This window comes from Alligator mississippiensis, chromosome 5 (assembly GCF_030867095.1).
Source record: "Alligator mississippiensis isolate rAllMis1 chromosome 5, rAllMis1, whole genome shotgun sequence".
NCBI classification, from domain to species: Eukaryota; Metazoa; Chordata; order Crocodylia; family Alligatoridae; genus Alligator; species Alligator mississippiensis.
The window spans coordinates 115,958,112-115,980,345 of record NC_081828.1 but is presented as its reverse complement, the minus strand read 5'-3'; the positions used below and the strand labels follow the sequence as shown (position 1 = coordinate 115,980,345).

The 22,234-nt window shown below is 39.8% G+C and overlaps 1 protein-coding gene across 1 annotated transcript; it reads right to left on the bottom strand.

Moving 5' to 3' along the window:
• Positions 1 to 458: 458 nt before the first annotated feature.
• On the bottom strand, positions 459 to 21,772 carry IGFBP3 (insulin like growth factor binding protein 3). The gene is made up of 4 exons (XM_006272375.4): positions 20,446 to 21,772; positions 15,514 to 15,740; positions 12,824 to 12,943; positions 459 to 4,815 (listed from the first exon to the last, which is right to left on the bottom strand). The coding sequence occupies exons 1-4, from the start codon at positions 20,819 to 20,821 to the stop codon at positions 4,690 to 4,692; spliced, it is 849 nt and encodes a 282-aa protein (XP_006272437.1). The 5' UTR covers positions 20,822 to 21,772; the 3' UTR covers positions 459 to 4,689.
• Between the last annotated feature and the right edge of the window lie 462 nt (positions 21,773 to 22,234).

Genomic DNA, 22,234 nt, shown 5'->3' with positions numbered 1-22,234 from the left:
TCTACAGGTTGCTGGCAATGCATGCTTCCTTGACTCACTGCTCCCTGTCCCATCCTCTTGCAACGCCAAAACTCCTAAGTTTTGTGCCAACCTGGGAAGAAACTGCTCAGTAGATGCACCCTTGACCACTAAGTGGATCGCAAAGTGGGAATCTGCTCAGTCACTCATTACTTCTGTTTGGAACCACAACTTCCAGCCCTACTGATGAATACACACAGCTGAGGGAGCAACCTTAGCAGTAACACAGAGCAGCTCTGAAGTCCCTGGGGTAAAGGGAGAGCTACATAAGCAGTATAGCAGAAGGGGACATTTGGAAAAATAAGCTGTGATCTGCAGCATTATTATTATTTTTTTCTTGTTACCCATTGGGACCTACATTGATTCAGCCCACACCCACGTGGCCCATAAGTCATTCACCCCTTAGTGAAGAATAGGGTAAAAACACAGTTTGAACAGTATTATTAATATATATTTTTAATCTTACTCTGGAATTTTTCCCAGGAAAACAGTGTGTGGCTCTGGCTTTTAAAAATTCCAACTAGAAGTAGTTACACAGCACAAAATGCAGGCAGTGGTTTAAATGAAATTCTTTTCCCAACAAACAACACAGTTCTGTTTCTTAGTGCTGCCCCTAGAATTTTTTTGTTTTTAGTACAAAACAGGCCGATACTCTCTCAAACAACCCACTGTTTAGTGCAAAAATCCAATGCTGGGGAGCTATAGGCAGTAAAACACCATATGCTGACAGACTAAATGGCTTCCAGTTGAAAGAAGATGCATAGCCCCAGTGGACATACAGAAACATTTCTCTCCTAATATCCCTATACATAATAAACTTCACACACTTGAAAATACAGTCTTATTACAGGCACTGACCACAAAAAGCACACCTTTGGAATATTCAAATATCCTTAGTCTTTAGAATTCATTTAAAAAAAAGAGAAATAAAGGTCATTTTTTATAGGAAGCAAACATCCTGCTGATAGAAATTAATAGACATCTATAATTTTAAAAGGCACAGCTGGCCCACTTACAAAATATTTAACCATATAAACATATCATTTTAAATATTAAGCTCTGGCATCCAGCAAAGTTGCTCAGCACTTTTCATACTTTAAATATAAATTGTATGGCTAATACATAAAATCTCTGTGGAGCCATCCATAGTTACCCAGTTTTAAAGAGTGACTAGAGATACCAAAACATGATTTCCCTACAGATTTGTAAAACCATTACTTAAATTTAGGGCTCAGTTCAGTAAAGAATTATGCTGTGTTAATGCTTCTATGGAATTTAGTCATAAAAAGTTCAGACTGTACTAAAAACTAATTAATTCTGTGGTTTTGGTATTCATTGAAGCCTCCTTTCCCCAGCTCACAAATAGCTAACATTATGCCCTGAAGGGTATGTGTGCCAAAAAGGTGGAAAAGGATATTCTAAGCTCAAAAGACTATAGCACAGTATGTCTATTAAAAAAAAGGAAACTTTCTTAAATAGCTTGAAAGATAATAGAGCTGCCTCCAGGAAGCTTTAACTTGCATTCTGGTTATTTATGGGGTCTTACTAGGCAGCTATGTATTACTCTGGTTAAAATAAACACTTACCTCATCAATACCTTCTATATATTGTCTATCTTTAAAAATAACATTTATATTTTGTACATTAAGATTCACATTAAACTTGATCTTTCTCTATAAAATTACCTAAACTGGCAGGGAAAAAATTAGCGTTAATGAAGCTTCTTCGAATGTTATGATATTTTCATCTGGATTACCTGTGAAAGATCTTTCCCTGCACTGATACTGAATGACCTATACATTTGCACATTTACCTGATTTTTCCCACATTCTACTGCTCAAATATAACCCACAAATATTTTGTGTTTAAACTGGGTACTCATTATACAGTCTGACTTCTTTGCAACCATTTCCATGAGAAAAACATTGAATACCCATATAACTTGTTTGTTGAATTGAACCCTTGTCTTAATAGAAATAGTAACATGAAAAAAATAGCTCATCTTCATCTTAATAACTGTTTTTGTGATAGCAATGAGGTTAGTTTGTATTTCATACCAGTAAGTTGTCTGCTGGAGAAGTTGTATACACCAAGTGCAGTGTTTGATATTGGAGTAGCTATACCATATCCATGTAAAATATATAGCAGACAACTTCTGCACATGAGTGAAGTTTTAAAATACAGGAGAAATACTTTACTTGCTATTTTTGGAAACATTTTTTGTTTTGATTTTAAAAAAAATCAAGTCTCAGGAAAAAATATTGAAGCTGACTTGCATAAATGTAAAAATAATTTTGCTGCTTTTATGGTTTTTTGTGTGTTACAAACAGAAGACTAGATTCATTAACAATGCACAAGCACAAGAGTATGTCAATTAATTAATCGTATTTTTTAAATAATTCAAAGGACTCCCAGTCTGCTTGCTTTGGTCAAGTTGTCAAAGAATTTTCATTTAAAAAGTGGTCCAGTATATACAGTAAAAGATATTTTGTCATTCAGAACTTTCGTCAACCATGGTATTTATCTATGTATAGTTCTTATAGCTGTCAAGGAGGAAAAAATAAACTGCCAAGGATTTAAAACAAGCCAGAAACGTTGCCACAGGCTCTTAACATTTCTTGCATGTAGGTAGAATGTGCATGGAAGACATCCATCCACTTTTTCTGTGCAGATACTAGCTCACATTTTCAGTAGTTCAGGAATGAGGGATTTTTTTTTCCCCATCATGAAGCCTGACTCATCTCTCATTCATTTGGCCTTTAGCACCATGCCTATGGTTATGTCCCCACATACTGACAGATCACATTTCTTGTTCATGTGACACTATTTGAGAGTGACTTAGTTAAAACTAAAAACAGTGCCATTTCAGTGCTTTGTCAATAAAACTTTATAGAAGCAACAATTGCAGCATTTCCTTCAGTTTACACAACTTTCTGAAACTCAAATATTCAAAATTCTACATATTTTGGAACACAAATTACCTTGTGAACATTTTTCCTAATCTTTTGAAGGATAGGATTTAAGTTCAAGTAAACTGTGTTTGGCCAGATTAATAATTTTAAAAGTATACAGGGTCTGTGTAAGGCTGTTTCACTCGCACAAGGCCAGTGATTACATACATCATTTAATTCCTAACTACTTACCCGATAACAAATTAGGTTGAAATTTTTTAAGGTTGCACCATTCACTGACATAAAGTATGTTAAACTCCATGGGTCATATGCTCCCACTGATTTTTTACAAATAATATTTCGTGAATTGGAATGGGCAGTCTGACTCAAGCTAGCTCCAAATGTCTCCTTAACTGAAAAAATCTCCGATTGAAAACGCACCGTCTCTAGAATTAAAATTAAAAGAGAAAATAGATTTTCAGGATTAAATGCTTCCAACTGAGGCCTCAGGTGCAAGCAATGCCCACTGAAGTCAGTAAATTGCAACCACGTGATGGCAAAATTGTGTCCCCAACATCTCACAGTTGTTCCACATCCTCATGCCCACACATTTTTGGCACTGACTTTAATGGGAGTTTCTCAGGCAGAAGGAAGGTAGAATATGGTCTTCAGTTTGCTTACTGCAACAAGGCAACATAAAATGGATACAAGTTTTAAAAAAAGTTTTAAATAGTTTCATAATTAGAAGGAAAAATATTTGTGGACAAAAAATGAAGCTAGTATTAACAATTTTAAAGGGGGATGGAAGAAAAAGAAGCTGTGTTACAGCAGCTGCAGTGTGTTAGAGAGTACAGAGGACTCTGTTATGGTCAGTTTCAATGGAAGTATTAATTTTCTACCTTGCACCTAAATATTACAGTGATGTGCGCCTAGATATATCAATAAAGAAAGAGACAGATTAAAACACTGGGAAACTTAGCCTCTTTAGGGAACATATTCTTCACTCAGCAAAACAATTTTGAATCATCCAGATTAAGTAAGTATTTATATAAATGTGATCCTATTTATAATCCCCTTGCTTTTTTGTTGTTTTTTTTTTTTTTTTACTTGCATAGGTTCAGTAGAATACACCAAAATTATTGTGTAACATTTGGTATTCATGTTACATTTAAATAAAGTTTATTAAAAAAACAATTATATTAAATACAGACTAACAGAATATTCATAATATATTTTACAGAAAAAATAGCCACGTCTTTATTTTAGAAACACGCTTCTCTAAAAAGTTCTTTGAGATTTTTATAAAACATTTTACCCGTGAAGATAAGTTTCCCGTCAGACCTGTATAAAAAAAGCTTAAAACTTTAAATCCTTGGGTTTTTAATGTTTTTTACAGGCTTACAATCTATAAATTCTTTAAAATAAAACAGTATCTTATTGGGATAAGACGGGATCAAATTGGTCACAGGCCATTCTTTAAAAAGTCAGTGGAGACTCCCTGAATCCATTCTGAAGTGCGTTTTCTATTTCTATCTGGGGATCAATAGTGCAGATTTACTTGGGAATTCAGAGCTCCCTATATGTTCTATAGAAAGCTGGAAGTGTGTCAGTGGCAGGGTGCAGCTGCGGAGTCCCTCGAGTCAATGAATCCCACAATATCAGTAGGAGGCAGAACTCATAACTCCAAGTCCAATGCAGTCCACGCTTTTTCTCCAGTCCCTCCAAGGTCTCTGATGGGTCAAAATGGCACACAGATTCCATAGGAGATGGCTTCTGACACTCATTTGCTTTCCAAGTTATAGCAGTGGACATCTCCTTTTCCTTTACCATCATATCCAGGGAGTGGCTGTCCATATTTATCCACACACCAGCAATAACCCCTTTTTCGGCCTTTGGAAGGGCGGCACTGAAATAAAATATAAGATCATGTTAGCGCATGTTTCCCTCTGGTACAGCAGGGATTCCAATTCATTCTAATTCCTTTGATAGCTTCAGTTCTATAACCTGGCCATATCAAAACTGGTCAGAAGTAAATGGAATTCTTATTAGTAGTATTAACGATTGTAATGAAACTTTACTTCTGCTACCAGCCAACTATTAGGGATCTAATTATCACACAGTAAAACTAATCCCTCCAAGAGAAATTATACAGCAGGGTTGTCTACTATTGAGTAATTCCAACTTCAGTGGACCAGTGGAACAATAGTAAGGTTCTATTTGAACCCTTTCTTTGTCAAAGAAACTCAGATTCCTTCTAGAACACAAAGGGAAGACATGTTTGACAGAGACTGTTCTTCCAGGAACAGCACCTCAACTTGGAACTGTTTGCCCAAGGAATATCAGTACTGTCCCTGAAATTTATTAGCAGATACATAATCCTCTACAATAGGTATATTAAAACTTTACAGTTAAAGTTTGACATTAAAACTTTACCTGTAATTTTTTCTAATAATAAAGTTGACTAAAGATTAATCCATAATATAAACAATTTCTAGAGAAATCTGCTGCCTAGTAGAACTTGTTACCAACCAACTGGTCATAAAAGAAAGGAAAGCTTTCCCTGGGAAATTTTTCTATCATCACAGAATCTGACAAATACACTGTCACCTACAAAAGTTTATGCTTTTCTGAACTAGGTAGTCTTTAAGGGTGCCTATATACATGCTCGGGGGGAAGGGGGGAGGGGAGGGCGTTTTAATTAGAGCAGTTCTTAGGAGCCACTCTAATTAAAACCCCTGCAGCATCTTGTGTATTCAGGGTCTCCCATTTCAAAATGGCAGTGGGGGCACTTTAACTAAAGTTCGTTTGATGAGCTTTAGTTAAAGCACCCCTGCTGCCATTTTGAAACACAGGACAGTGAATACATGAGACACTGCAGCACACTGGAGCATTCCGATTAGAATGCTCAATTAATCGGTTTGATGTATTCTAATCAGAATGTGTTGGAGCATGTGTATAGGCACCCTAAGGTGCTACCTTAACCTAGTTTTAAGCACTTGTTATGTAGCTCAAATTTACAGCTCTCCGGGACAGGATTATCTCAGCTTCATGTTACCCAGCTCGTGTTACACTAAGCAGCAGTGGGCCCAATCCAGGGCAGCAGGGGAGGGGGTGTGGGTGGGGTATTTACACTAAGGTGTAGCCTAGAGTGGCTACTTAACTAGGCCTACCACTCTAGGCTACACCTTAGTGTAAATACTCCACCTACACTCCCTCCCCTGCTGGCCCGGATTGGGCCCAATGCTATACCTTTGCCCCGGATTGGTACCATTCTAGGCTATACCTTAGTGCAAATACCCCACCCATGCCCCCTCCCCTGCTGTCCCGGATTGGGCCCACTGCTGCTCCATGCCCTTCCCAGCATCCCAGATCCCTGTGCACTGCTCCCCATTCCCCTGCCTCCCCCCTGGGCTTACTTGTGGCTGCTTGCACTATCTGTCCTGGGGGAGCAGGGTTAACCTGCCGGCCCGGCTGCTGCCACTACCCTCTGAGCAGGCTCAACCTGGAGAAAAGCAGCAGCAGCCTGGCATCAGGGGCTGGGCAGGCAGGTTACTCCTTCCCTGCCTGCTCCCTTGGCATATACACCATGGGCAGCCACAAGTAATGCGGGGCAGGGGGAAGCCTGGAATGGAAGGAGACTTCTTACCTTTCAGTCCTTCAGGTCCCTGCTGGCCTGAATTTTGACTGATCAAAACTCAAGCTAGCGCTAACACCGATCAACAATTGTGCGACTCAGTGTAAGGTGTAAGAAGGCCGGCCCTATCACAGCTAACTATCTACTGCCTCTGTTTAGTAAAGGAATGATGGTGTAGTGTTTATTCTGCACAGTGACCATATTCTTCTCAGCACCCCAAAATAGTCAGGGCAGGGGTGCCTGATTCATTCTGCCCCCAGGCCAGATCAAGACTGCAAGTCCTCCTCACAGAGTGCAGTTAATGTAGCTGTTGCTTTCTCCCTACTAACAACACTTATCCCCCAACAGGGCTCCACCAACTGTCTCTGTGCTAAAAATCCAGCTAAAAGGAAGCACTATAACTGTTAAGGTTTCCATCTATTCAAACAAGGAGCACCTTTCCCCCATAGTCACAGAACGTCATATCAAGCATTCCATAGTTAACCTATGTCTCATGATGGGGGTTTCACCAAACATCTTATGCAGAAACGGGGTCATCAGAGCTAAATGAAGACCAGTCACAATTTTAAAGAGGCCACAACACAAATTTACCAGGTTCTTCCTAGACTACAACTAAGCACAGCTATGCTTAAGTGAGAATAATGGTACTATGTGGTATGAAAATCCTTGCTCCCCTACACCCTCCAGCACAAGGGAAAATAGCCTATGTCCTCATTCCTTACCCTGAGAAGGGACAAAGAAATTAATTTTCCAAAGTAGATGAGTGGAATTGTCATAGCCAAAGTCAGATGAACAGTCTTGACTGGTGCCTTTTAGTCACAGATAGTGAAATTTATCCCTGTTCAGAAAGTTCACAGAGGACCTACCTATACATGTATCATTTTTGTTACAGCTTTGGATAGGAAGATCACATATAATGACATGTAACATAATTACATGTGTAATAATACAACGCTTTTTCTTCAGGGCCTCAAGTTCTTAGTTTTGTAGTTCATGGAATGATAATTGAAATGGTACTTCTAAGAGCAGAATGACTGCAGGATCAGGTTGAAATAAATAAATGGGTGTGCTTTTTTAAGGGAAAAAGCATAACTGAAAAATCGAGTCTTCACTGAAGTTACCTTAGTAATTTTCCTAATTAACTGATTATCTGTAGCTGAGTTACATGCTAGCTATTCAGATAGTTTTCTACAGTCATATGTTTAAGAATGGAACCAGTATAGAATTCACCCTTCAACAAAGTTTATCCAAAGCTAAATGAAATCAATAGGAATCTTTTAATCCAGCATTAGCTTTAATGAATGCTGGATTAAACCCTAACAAAACTGACACTGACATTTAATGTTCAGCACCTTAAAACTCTTTATCTTCCAAATAATTTCATTAATAAATGTGATTTTCATGATTCCAACATTATAGGAGAAACTGAAGTACAAATGCAGCCAGTGATTCTCCCTAGTAAAGGCAATAAAAACATTGAAAAAAAAGGATTTTTTAAATTTAAATCAGATTTTTTTATTTAATTATATTTTTAAGATGCTTTAAAAATAAACTTATATGAGGATAGTTTAATTTAAGATATTTTAACATTTAAAGATATCGTCATGGAATAGGGATTATAATTTTTAAGTATACACTGTTTAAGACAATATATTCATGTAACCTTTTTAGAAAAGTTTTATAAATAACTCACAACAGACCATGGATTATATATTATGGACCCAATTTTATGGGTTTCCCAAAGGCTCCTCTACATATTAGTAAAAATTAAAGAAAACCACTCCACCCAATGGGACTCCATGCTCACTCTAGAAGATCGCATTAAGCATCTCTGTGATGCTTAGTTTCAGTTATCAAAGTGTGGATTTGTGTCTCCAGAGATAACACCCTTGTTAAGAGCAGTATATGGAGATGAGAGGTAACAGACCTGATTACCTGCTCATCAACCCTATTGTCTCTCTGCAAGTTTGTGTACACAGAGTCAAGTCCTTACCTCTCTCTAAAAGTGCAAAATTTCAATAAGTTAAATGAATAGAGTGGAGTAGATCTGGGCAAGGAGGCGGAGTCTGGAGATAAATGCAAGGATGGAGGGGCAATAGAAACAAAAGACAAATATTTTGAACAGAATGTTGTTGAAATTGCAAAAGACTTAACAACCACTTTGCAGTAGCTGCTCTGAAAAAAGCAGGAGGAACCAAACTAACTCTCCCACAAGATGTACGATGGAACTCAGTAGTGGATTATTTTGAGTGATATATTGGGAACTCACCTAATCTGATGAGAATGTGTGAAAAAAATAATGCCAAAATAGATGGAATTGTCATAGCCAAAGTTCTCAACATTGGGCTAAGGAGAAATGTAGAACATATATGTTGACTATCCTGAAGCCTATTTCCATAGCCTTGAACAAAGGTTATATCAAACAACAAGAATACACTTTTTGCAGAAAACAATGATTACATCGAGGCTTCCTGACCAGTGATTTAAATCATAATTTAAATTAATTTGATTTAAATTAAATGCACCCTGCTGAAAATGCAGGTATCAAATGTAGGCGTGATTACTTAAAGAGCATTAACATATGTGTAGATACAACCAGGCACTTAGTTTAGTGCCAGGTCTGCCCAGCCACTAGGGGCATGTGGCAGGGCAAATTGTTTATTAAATAAACAGGCATGTTTATTTCAAACTCAGTGTCTTTATACTTATCCTTCACTTTCATGTGCTCAAGGACAGCGGGGTCTGACAGTAAGTGGGGAGGGGGTGCAGGAGAAAGAAGTCGGGCAGCCAGGGGGGACGACAGAAGACAAGGGGACCACCTGTTGTCCACATCTTTATTTTCCCTGCTGTAGCAGTGGGAGGGGGACAAATTCAAGGCAAACCTCTAATAATTAGATTCTGTACCTGGAAAGTTATAACAATGTATATTTTTTTATATATAGAACCTAATTATTGGCAAGGGTTATCTTATATTCAGGGTCATCTTGTATTCAAGAAAAATGTGGTATTAAAATGAAAGACTTCCTATAACTGCTGGAGATGATCATGGTATTACTTCATCAAATTCATTCCCAACTGATCTTTTACTTATTAATAGTGTTACTGTGTCTTTTTTTAGTACTTTTTTTGTGCTGGTCTCCACTGTATTGCCTGACACAGTACAGGCATACATTATACTAACTGGATTATATCTGTGTCTACAAAAACTTAATTTCCACTTGTGTGCACCCTTATTTTCCTAGGGTCTCAGATCATGTATTAATATTTACTTCATAATCACAATAACCTGCAAGATGAGTATTATTATGATAGTAAAAGTAGGCACAAAAGCCATAATCTTGCCATGTGCTCTCTGTATGGGCAGACCTTTGTGTTCATGCTAGGTTTAGATATTCGATCAGTCAAATAAAGTTCAGGCAACTGATTGGTTAAATATTGTTAACAAATTATAAAATATTGCCAACAGATCCAAATAATAAATAGAAAATACATACAATAATGCTTTGTTATTCATATTCAAAATATGCAAAATATGCTTTGGTATTCTATAGCAGATTAGAAGCCTACTTCAACCCCAAGGGTTCCTACATTTCTAATCTGTAAAACGCTAGGTCAATGCATACAACAGCAAGTGTATGCAGTTATTAATTACTCAAACTGATGAATTTTTTTCCCCAGCAATTCATTTTAGAAAGATACTTTAGTTCATATTTTATATTTTTTGACTAGTAAACTGCATCCTCAATACCTGTCTATGAGTGAAACTGTATCAAGAGCTGATAATAGATCCATTCAGATGGTAGCACTAGGTCTTTATTTAAGGTAGGAAACTTGCTCATGCTGGCTTTACCTTTCCTCAATAAACGCACCAAAATACAGGTTGCTAACCATTCCTACAAGGTTCTGTGCTTTTAAAAATTCCCATTAAAATATAAGCCCTTGGCACAAGAGTTGAGCATATCTGAAAGCACCTCTCAATCCCCTGCCAACCTGTTGGGTTGTTGCATGTAGCACAAGAACCCCGTCCTAAACCCAGATGATACAGTTTGAAGTCCTCTTATGGAATGTTCACTACAGTTTACACTCAACAAGGAAGCAGCTGCCCCTGCCTGAGACCTTCACCTATGAAATAAATCACTATGAATGAAGATTAGACTAGCACAAAGGTATATTTATTTTAAAATCATTTTCCTGAGTGGAGAGAGGCCCAGTGGCAGTATTATTGCAGCTCAAAAATATATCTTAAAATTTAGTGCTAAATCTTGATCTACAGTCTTTCTTACGAGTTATAGTAGCACAAGAACTATGGCAGGTCTGAAAGAATATGTCACTTGGAATTCATATCTATTCTATTAAAATTCTATGAAATTCTATTAATATTCTATTAAAATATTCAAGAAAACTAAATACTTGTGTAAGAACAGACACAAAGTCTTGGTTCCTACTCCAGAGGGTCTGTGCTGGGCTCAGTCCATGAAGGAACTCACACTGATATCATCAGCATTTTTTAATAAATACAGATGGAGATCTGCATATTACTGTTAGCTAATTTACAGCAAGGTAAAATAGCCTGGGACAAACACTGGTCCCAGCTTAAGTCAGAACTCCAACCCATAAAAGAAATTCACCCTGCTTGGGAAAATAATCACCAGCTCAGAAAAAGTGAAGTGAATGCATGAACTTTGCAGCACAGTTTGAATATCAAACAAAATATGCAGTCAGGCAAATGGTAGAAGAGAATTCTGGAACCAAAGGCCCCCATTGCAAACACCCATCAGCAAATCCACAGGGGTTGCTTAACTCAGTTGTTGGGATGCAACCTAAAAGGAAATACTGCCTATAAAACTCAGGATCCATCCATTAGACAGCTCCAGTCTTAAATCAAAATCCACAGACGACTGGTTCCCAAGTTTGGGCAACTGGTCACTTCACCCTCTTTACTCCTAGCAGATAAAACCACATTACAAAAGAGCTAAGACAAGCTGGGCGTGTCTACACAAGACACTATGTTGCTGTAGCTATGAGGTACGGCAATGTAGCTCATTGCTACAGAAATGCAGCATCGGTGGGCATGACCTGTGATGCTAACACTACTGCACAGTAGCAACGAGCTACAGTGCAGCAGCTTGTTGCTACTGTGCAATAGGGTCAGAAACAAGCCATGCATTGCTGGGACTGTGCAGTAATGGCGATAATTGCGCAGTCATTTTGTATTTGCTAAAGGACAAATGCATAGTAACAACTGTGCAGTTGGATGCACATGTAGATGCACCCACTGAATGGGAATGTATTACTGTTTTCTGCCACTTTAATTATAACAGGCATGTTGTGGGGGAGATGCTCTAGTATAATCACAAATAAGAGGGGCAAGTAGATCGACAAATTAAGTAGGCTAAGTATGCTGTCTACCCTTTAGAAAACCTGAAGACCCTGCCTGCTATTTGGCGCTGTAGACTAAAAGTTTCACCTTGAATTGCACCAGGAAACACTCTGAGCCAGTACAATCTTCTAAATCTTGGAATTATGTTCTATGTACATAGAAGAGAACTAAGCAGGGGGCCTGATGCATACTGTACTTGCCAAAGTTTCTGAGTGCACTTTAAGGGCAGCGCTAAGCAGAGCATTACAGTTAAATCTGGAGGAAACAAAGATGTGGATGGCTGGAATGTGGTATACATTTGTGAAGAAAGGTCACAACCCTGTACGCAAATGGAAATGGAAAAACAAATCCATTTGAGAACTGGCGTTACTGCAGAGTAAATACTGAGCATATCACTTTTGTGATAACATGACCTGGATTTTGGAAGTGATCTCTGTAGTATATAAAGGACAGATATACGGCTTCTCAAGTTGCTTTTTGTAATATGACCTAACCCAGTTCTTCTAGGAAATTTCAAACAGCTATTTACAATTCAAAGCATTGATCTATTACAGTCAGATGGTTACTGCAACATTTAGCTCTGTGGGTTAGGACAGAGGATTTGCTTTTTTTAAACTGAAGGGCACTAGTACCCAGGGCTGTGGACAACCCACGTGTAATTAGGTATGAGGTTTCTCAGATTCTGTTGTCATCTGTTGTCATGAACAACAGCAAATAAAAACACCATCCACACCTGACATGATTCAGTGCTAGACACCCAAGTGCTAAAATTGGGCATAAATTAGTGTTTCAATAAAATGTTCTGTAATGTACATTATCTATTAATACTAATTTATTTTAAAAATTGGTAATAAAGATGTAGGATAGCTGAAATACACATGAAAATGGAATATTACTTACTTGCTTTTTCTTGTAGAAACCCTTCTTGTCACAGTTTGGAATATGGAATCCTCTTGGACTCAAGACATTCAGGATCTTAAGGTGATTTAATGTGTCTTCCATTTCTCTACGGCACGGACCCTGTCACAATGAACACATTTAGAAACTCCCTTGCTCAAACCTTGTTTCTTATCATCTTATTATTAGTAAATGTGTAAATATTAAACCCCCCCACCAAACAACTCCATTAACATATGTATAAAACAAAGGTGATAGCACTGTGAGGATAAATGTTGGACAAATTTTAGCAATGAAAAGCACTTTTAAAAAGCCTCTCATAGACTAACTAATTACTCTTCAGTACAGTCTCTTTGAGGTAGGGCAGCAAGCATAATTAGTTCAATTTTATACCTGAGAGAACTGGAGCAGAAAGTATAAGTGATTTACCAGAGGGCAAAGAGGCAGTTAATGTCATCAATGGGATTAGCATTAAGGAATTACTGCCTACAACTCTTGCTTAAACTGCACATCTGCATGTGCATATTATTGACTTATTCTACCAGCTCAGTTTTAAAATGTGGACCTGAAAAAATTCCTTGCATGAGCACATAGTTTTAAATGTTTAAGTACCTGTATCAACACAAAGACTCATTGGTGCAACTCCCAATTAGTTCAAGTCAATGATACTCATATTTTTTAGTAATATTAATACGCTGCACACATAAGGTGCCTTTCATCTGAAGTTCTCTATACATATAGACTCAACAGTTTTGCATGAGTTTAAAATTGAATGCTTTGTTTGGCAAATATCCTCTTTACAGTTTTCATATACTTGCTCTTAGTATCAATCTCCCCAGCTCTGAACATGTCTTTAAATTGCTCTTATTGGCAATTCCTTAAACAAACAACCCTCTTCAGACAAACTGACTGCAAATCCTACACATTCAAAGATTTGTTTCTTTGTTAGTTTTACAAAAACAGCAAAAAACTTTGAGTTAATAGGCTTTAAGAGTTAGAGAGATCAAGAGTAAACATATGCATAGCTATAAAGATATTTGTTTACTAAAGGTCCAGCATTACTCAGTGACAATAAGGCTGTGCAATCTTTACTCATGCAAGTAGTTTGCTTAAGTCCATAAGTCCTCTCATATTGGAAAGGATTCCACATGTAAAAATCCTGGCCCTACTGAACTCAATGGGAACTGAAATCAGTGGGTATAGGTGCTTAAGTCATTATGAAAACCCCAACATTAGATGCCTATTGGCATCATTAGACAATGATTACATGGGCTTCTAAGGCACTTAAAAAATCCTTGTGTGTGAAAGCAAGAAGAGAGATATGCAGTTCAGTAGTCCTTATAAAACTGTTTCTGTTATTATCTGTACAGGTCCTAGGAGGACTAGTCATGGACCAAGAGTCTATTATTTTTTGCTGTACACTGATCTTTCTCTCTCCACCTTCCCCTCCTAATCAACCAGCAGCCTTGAAAGCTAGTTAATTATTTTTTGCTGTACACTGATCTTTCTCTCTCCACCCTCCCCTCCCAATTCCCCAACTTTTTTTTTTAACTACCACATTCAATAACCAAGAAAGCAATATGCTTTAATTGGAACCTCTGGCTCCTTTGACTTCAGAGACTGATTTTTCTGCATGTTCAAACTCTCTTGCGGATTTTTCTTATCTCCACATACAACTCTCTACCTTTTCCAGGTTTGTATCCTTCTTTCTGTAGATGGAAAGCTATGTGTAGATCAGTCATGGATATTGTGATGAAGTGCCAAAGTATGCCAAGAAATAGTTTGTATGCCTGTTGGCACTGATGTGATCATAACCAGGTTGTCTAAGAGTATGCCCTGCTCAAATCCCTTCTCTCCAGGTTCCCCTACAAATCTAGCCAATATTGTATAAAGGGATTAAGAAAGGGTAGCAAGTTGTATCTTCCTCAACCATTATCTGCATTTACACTGCCTCAGAGAAATCACCACAAATCTAGACACTGTTTTGTGTGCACTAGAAAACCCATCAAAAGCTAAGGCCCAGTCCCATGCTTCCCATAATTTGCTATAGAGCACATACTTAGGTTACTGCACTGAGTGCAGTCTTTTTGCTTTTTTGCATTAGACTTCCTTTTTAGCCTGTGTGTAATAAAAAATAATCAATGGACTATACTGCATGTGTCCATACCTAGTGTAATTTGTTCCCGCAAGAGGTAAAACGAGGACTTGTAGGGCCAGATACTATTTAATCTATTAGGCACCTAAGTGTAATCCTATCTCACCATACTCAACCACCTGAAAATTGTTAAGGCTAAAGGTGAGTAAGATCTTCTTCCTCCTCACTGCTTTTTCATGACTTAGTTCTAAAGATAAGATGATAGCATGTTACAAAAATAGATGCAAATCACACTCGGACATTTAACAGGTGGAGTATGATCCAGCCCTTACTTTCCAAGAATCATTATTGAAAGTCACATTAAAAACCTCTCCCCCACTACTCTCAAAATCTAACCTATATGCTCTACTGCCCCTCTTATCTGCAAACTCCAATAGTTCTACTTATTGGTCAAAGAGCCAGAACTCCTTAAAAGGCTACAACAATCACCATCATAAGGGTTTCTATTCATCTCATCAAATGTACTATGAAAAGGGAGGGGGGGCAGAAGGGGGTGTAATACAATTGAGGTATCTTTTTGGGTTATAAAAATACTTACATATTCAGTCTCTTGTTTGGATTCAGAAGAGAAATTCAATGTGTCTGTACTTTGTGAATCATATTCCACTTTATAGCGCTGAGTATTTTTGGCTTGTTCTTTCCTGATGATATCTATTTTGGTGTGGTGTTGATGAGCTTTGGAATCTGACACTCTGTGAGAGTTGGGAATAGCTTGATTCTCTATGCTACTGGCGTTCTGGTCTTCTTCTGAATCACTGGAATTTCCTTCAAATAAAATAAATTCAACAAAGATAAAAATTAAAAAAAAAAATTCAGCTATGACTTTGAAGCTCAAGAGATTATTAAAAAGGGTGTTTTTTTCTCTTTAAAATACACATAAGATAGGGATGATCTTGTCTCAGGCAGGGTTTGGACTAGATGACCTCCAGAGGCCCCTTTTAGCCCTACTTTTCTATGATTCTATGAAATAGTCAAATAATTTGGTGCAACCTGTGCAGAAATGTCTCTATTACTACCTACTGATTATTTTAAATTTTAATTGATGGTTGCAATTATTTGTACATTTTCGCCCTCTAGTTAATTCTTTGAAAAAATATTTCATATTCTGAATATGATTTCAAATCATTTTAAAATTAGATATTTAAATTAAATATACTTCCAATAACTTCCCTTATTTTGAATTTTTCCCACCAGAAGGGGGCAGATTTACACCATGACTCAATCATTTCCAGAGTCTGGAACTGATTCAAAAATCTGTTAGCAACTTTAAGGGTGCAAGACGTACAAAAAATTCAAAAAAATAATTCTGTCCTATAGCTGATCCAGTTAACATATATTAAAGAAAATGTATTCTTATCATGTCTTATGGTTTCTAGTACCTTGTATGATATTCTCCTTGTCTTCCTTAGTAAGCTAATTAACAAAACTACTAATAAATTTAATACCACTACCTTGGCTTTAACTGGCATTATTACCCTTTTTTTATTTTCAGCTGTTACTTCTTAATTGTATCCCACATGTCACAGAAACTGAAAAGTTCAGAAAGTTTTTCCCCCCTCTTAACTGAAAAACAGTTTTCTGATTGGATATGAAATTTATTTCACGATTCTGAACACAGCACTTTCCTCAATTCTGCTATGATGGCAAAGGACAAACATTTATTTATTTGCTTTTCACTATGTGCTTAAGTTTAAAAATACTTTCTTTCCTCAGTACTTTTATGGAAAGTAGGTGGAGAAGAAAGTGCCCCCAAATATGGTAGAGAGACAGTTTTCGTAAAGTCTAAACGATCTGTCTATACCACATTTCTTACAGGACTCTTCTCATGTAACTGCATTTCCTCTATATTTTTTTTAAGTCTGCATCTGCCTATCAGCTAAGTCACATTAACTTTTGCATTGCAGCACTTTGGCTGATGGCTATGTAAACGTAAAAAAAAATGGAAAGAAAGGAAACTGCTCTGGGAGTGCACAATAACTGATATTCAGAGCATAAATTACTTTTAAAATCCTTGCTTCAATGACATACTAAAATTAAACCACAAAATCTGTATTAAAATAGCGCTGGAGGGTTGACTAAAACCCACAAAAACCAACAAATTCACTGTAAAGACAGAAAGCCCATCCTAACACACCCATTGAGATTAAGCACTTCAGCACATATGACACTATGGTCCCTGTAATACATAGGCACAGGAAGTCAGATCAGAGGTAACATCTTGGTGCCAGTGGTTTTCGTCTAGCCACTGCCGGCAAAGGTCATAATTGACCAGGAAAAGCCAGCTCCCAGCACAAATGGATTAAGGAAGTTTAGGTCTTAATTCTGAATTTCCTGATTTGTGTGGGTTCAATTCAGACTCTCAGCAGTATTTCATATTTTTGTGGGTTTTTTTTTTTTAACAGTAGTATTTTTTCTCATTTTTCTCTCAATGAAGTTTGTAAAAGACAACATAATGGAACATAAAGGATCTGACTTTCCTAAATATGAAAGGGTTGTCTGACACCTTTTGTAGTCTTTGCAAGTTTTTAGCATTTACCCTGCATGTACAGAATTTTTAAAGGTGCATTACATAACCAGTATATCACAAAGGCCATTTCGTAGTTCTAATAAGCTGTCATAGCAATCAGTATGTATGCACTGACAACTGAAATTCACAATTACTACTTGCATGTTTTTATAATGTAAAGGCATGCTGCATTGCATCACTTTGTTCTGCACAGCTGTTGCCATGTTATATATCCATCCAAAACCAGTATGAAACTGTCATTACAATTGGAGAGCTAGGTTATTGTTTTTTTTAAGTATTAGAAAGGTCTCAAAAAGTTATGAACTGTTTAAAAGCCAAAAAGATCTAGCTTGAGAAAGTTAGTGGCCTTGTAAATTTGGCCTGAATATGACAATGTAAAATATGCAGCTCTATAAAAGCATTTAGCATTCCCTGTAATTTAAACACAACACGAAGGATTTTACATGGTGTTGTAGCTAACTCTACACATAGGAAAAGATTTGATCCTATTCTTGAAGAACTTTCTGTATGCTAGGGTCTGGACTTGAAATTTGGATTTAGGATTGAAACTTTAGGAGAGTCTTAAAGAGACAGGCACTACATGTGACTCATTTCTCACTCCCTGAATATAAGCACTCAGCCTTTATTCCTTGAATGTGAACAGTAGGAGACTTTCCTTGCACATTTTACACGGGCAGAGTTCCCACTGACTTCAACAGGAGTTTGGGCTGAGTATGGAGCACACAAATAAAGCTTTAACATTTTAACTCTTTAGGCTAAGGTTGAAATTGACTTCAACTTGGACTCAGCAGTTGAAATCTATCACCCCATTTCCCTCCCCATCCCTGTTGGTTAAAAAATAAAAATAATTACAACCAATCATTACACTGTGACAAGTCCCACACCGTTGGAGGCAGACTCCCCTCATTTTGGAGTTGTGTTAAGGCAGGGTTAACAGCATGGAGTTCCAGGGTAGAGGCGGCCATGTGTTTCACTGAGGTTTTTAACTTGACTCTGCAGTTTTTGAGCGCTTCCTTATTCAAACTGTCGCAGCTTGGGAGCAGTGTGGAAATAATTATAGGAAGGCATCTTGTGCTTTTGTAGCAGCCAGCAAAGGGCACCCTGGCTGCCACTTCCTCTCACACAGGGAAAGAGAGGCCAGCCAAAAAAAAAAAAACAAAAAAAGAAAGACTGCACACATTCTAGCAGAAAAAGGCCAGGCTGCTTCCAAAAGAACAGCCGTCCAAAACCTTTTCCCAGGCTTTCCCGGGAAGCATTTGTTCCACTCTCCACACCAATTTGGCTGGTGCCATCTGGGCAGAGCAAAGCGCGCGCTCTGGAGGTGCCTCTCAAATTTCCCTGGCTGTGGACATTCCACAGGGGCCTGCTCACAGCAGCGTGCTGCAAACGCTGCCCCTCGCCAGCCACACAAGGGGGATGGCAGAGATGCCTTCTGCCCCTCCTGTGTGTGCAACAAAGGGGCAGACAGTATTTGTTTCTGCTCAAGCTCCTGGCCTCCAAATGCTTTGTTCTAACTACTGATCCCATCTCTTAGCAGGGGATACCAGTGACCCCATCTCTTGACAGGGGACGCACCAATGACCCCCTCTTCTACGCCCTGCTTTTACATTTCCCGTTAACCTAGATCTGCACTACTGTGGGCTGTTGTTTCCTTCACCCCTTTCTAGGAATTTTACAACTTGATCACTTGGATCTGGACACCCAAGGCAACCTTGCTGACCTTCCAAGCCAGCTGCCCCCCCCCCCCTTTTTTTTAATTCAGTTATTTATTAATTTTCTCCCACATGCCATGGGGAGCAAAGTACTGGATCCATCCGCCCAGAGAGGTGGCGGAATCTCCATTTTTGGAGCTTTTTAAGACTAGTCCAAGCCCTGGCTGGGATGATCGAGTTGGGGATGCTTTGGGGTTTGCCTAGATGGCCTCCTGAGGTCCCTTTGCAACTAGTGTGGGAACACAGAGAGACTGGGTTCTTTGAGGGAAAGAGTTATTTGCAAGCTTTGGGGCACAACCACCCTTCTTCAGGCACTGGGAGACTGCTGCTGTTAAGAGTAGCCTCAGACAGGGTTCTTTGGGTAGATGTGATCTCTTTTATTAGACTGACTCAAATAGTTGGAAAAAAAGGCAGACAAGCTTATTTGGCTATATGTGATCTCCCTAACAGCAAGAGTCTCCCACTGCTCAAAGAAGGGTGTCTGTGCCCAAAAGCTTGCAAAGAACTTTTCCCCAACTATTTAGTTGGTCTAATAAAAGAGATCCCATCTACACAAAGAACCTTGCCTGCCTTTTTTCCAACTATTTGAGTTGGTGTTGGTCTAATAAAACAGATCACTTCTACCCAAAAAGCCTTGCCTGCCTATTTCCTTAGACCAACACGGTTACAACCAACCCCCCTGCCAGGTTCATTAGGTACATGTGATCTCTTTTATTAAACCAACACTAATTCAAATAATTGGGGAAAAAAAGGCAGACAAGGTTCATAGGGTAGATGTGATGCCTTTTATCAGAGCAACTCAAATAGCTAGAAAAATTCTTCTTTGCCAGCTTTTGGGTACAAACACCTGGAAGCTTGCAAAGAAGAATCTTTCCAGCTATCAGAGTCAGTCTAATAAAAAAGATCACATCTTCTCAGAGGAGCTTGTGTGCCTTTCCATCAGCTATCTGAGCAGGTCTACTACAAGAGACCCCATGTCCCCAAAGACCCTGGCCTGCCTTTTTTTCTGGCTAGCGGAGTGGATCTAACAAAGGCGATCCCACCTCCCCACTGAGCCTTGCCCGCCTTGTTTCCAGCTCTCTGAGCCCGTGCTGCTCGAATCAAAGCGATCCCACCTCCCTCAGGACCCCGGCGTGCCTTTTTCCCAACTTGCTGAGCGGGTCCTAAGGAAGGAGATCCCCCCCCCCCCGACCCCCCGTCCGGGACACACCACTCCGGGCCCCCGGCTTACCTGCGGCGTGGGGCGCGGGCAGCAGGAAGGTCCTGAGGCGGGCGGCCGCCGTGGCGTTGGTGCAGAGCCCCCGGCCCTCCAGCAGCGCCTGCAGGGGCCGCGGCTCGTCGCGGCGCGGCTGGCAGCTGAGGCCGGCGCCGCAGCGCTCGCTGTACACGCCGCATGCCTGGCCCGGCCGCAGCGCGCACGTCAGGCAGCAGCCGCAGCCCGGCTCCCGCACCCGCTCCGCGCATTCAGGCGCCAGCGGCTTGCACTGCTCCAGCGCCCGCGCGTCGCACGGCTCGCACCGCACCACCGGCCCCGCCAGCGTCAGCGCCAGCCGGCTCAGCAGCGCCAGCGCCGCCACTGCCCCCTGCACGTCGAGCCGCGGCACCATGGCAACCGGCACGGGGGGCCGGAGCGAGGCGAGGCGAGGCGAGGCGCGGAGCTGCGCGCACACACACGCACGCACACGGGCGCCCCCCGACGCGGCACAACCGCGGGCACGCAGGGGGTGGGGAGAGCCCGGAGAGCGGGGCAGAGGCACAGCCACGCACCACGAGGGCACAGGACACGCACGCGAGAGCCGAGCGGGGAGGGCCGCAGCTCCCCCTCCCAGAAGATGAAGGCTTTCGGAAGCTCCGCCGGCCACCAAAAAATTAAAAACAGCAAAAAAAAAACTTGTATCTTCCTCCCTCAGGATCCTCCAACTCTCTTGGCTTGTCACTATTTAGCATAGAGATCGCGGGGGTTGGTTGGTTGGGGTTTTTTTGCCACACGAGAATGAAAAAAAATAAAAGATAAAAAAAAAATCAAGACTTCAAAAGGAAGAAGTCCCCAGCAAAGAAGAAAAAAAAATAGAAGAAGAAGAAAAGAGTGGATCCAAAAATGACTGAGGGGAGAAAGGAGAAGAGAGGGTTGGGAAACAAGAGGAGAGGGAGAGAGAGAGAGAAAAAAAATAATAATAAATGAAGAAAGCGAGTTCCCCTCTTTTTTTATTCTCTTTGTTGCCTGCTATTTGCTTCTACTCTCAGTAACTCTTGGCTCCCATCTGTTCTCTCATGCGGCTGAAGGTCTCGCCTATATAGGACCCCTGCTTAGGACACGCCCCGGACTATGAATAATGAACAACTGTGGCACTGCAGGAACAGGGGAGTGACTCTCCAAATCCAGATTTTGGTTCAGAAAGTACTGTAAAGGGGAGGGGGAAGGAGGAGGTGGTAAAAAACAAACCCTCAGACTTGTGATTTAAGTGCATTTCTTAGAAACCTTCTTTAGGAAGAGATGTGCCTGGAACCCCTTTGAGAGGAGAGGCTACATCATGTGCCTTTTGTTTCAGGGAAAAGTGTTCCCATTCCCTCCCTCCTTGGCGCTGCTAGGGGAGACACAATCAAAGCTCAATGAGAGTGCCCTTTTTTTTTTTTTTTTTTTTGGATTCCTGTCTACAATCCTGTCTACATTGGAGCTGACTGAAAGCACAGACAACCTAGGAGGCGTGCCTTTTAACACTCACACACTAAGGTTTAGGACATACTCTTGGAACCTGCTTCCATCTCACATGACAGTTGCAAATCCTTGAGAAAATTGTCTGGAATATATTTATTTCTCTTGGTCTTTTTTTTTTTTCCTTTCCCTCTCTCTCTCTGGCACTGGAACATGGTACTTTCAGTGCAAGTGATGTATGACTGCTTCCTCCTAAGTATCTTTATAGAGTGCTCTCTGAACTCTTATTAAGACACCATTCCTTGCCAAGGCACAATAGTTTACCCTGCAGTGTCTTTTTTGCAAATCCAAAAATGGGGGGAAACAT

What these genes read in the sequence shown, in the direction of transcription:
- IGFBP3 (XM_006272375.4), bottom strand. Translation starts at nt 20,821, where the DNA reads ATGGTGCCGCGGCTCGACGTGCAGGGGGCAGTGGCGGCGCTGGCGCTG. An exon ending in GCCCGCGCCCCACGCCGCAG is followed by an intron (nt 15,741 to 20,445) that starts GTAAGCCGGGGG and finishes TTTTATTTGAAG; the next exon opens with GAAATTCCAGTGATTCAGAA. An exon ending in GTTTCTACAAGAAAAAGCAA is followed by an intron (nt 4,816 to 12,823) that starts GTAAGTAATATT and finishes ATTTTATTTCAG; the next exon opens with TGCCGCCCTTCCAAAGGCCG.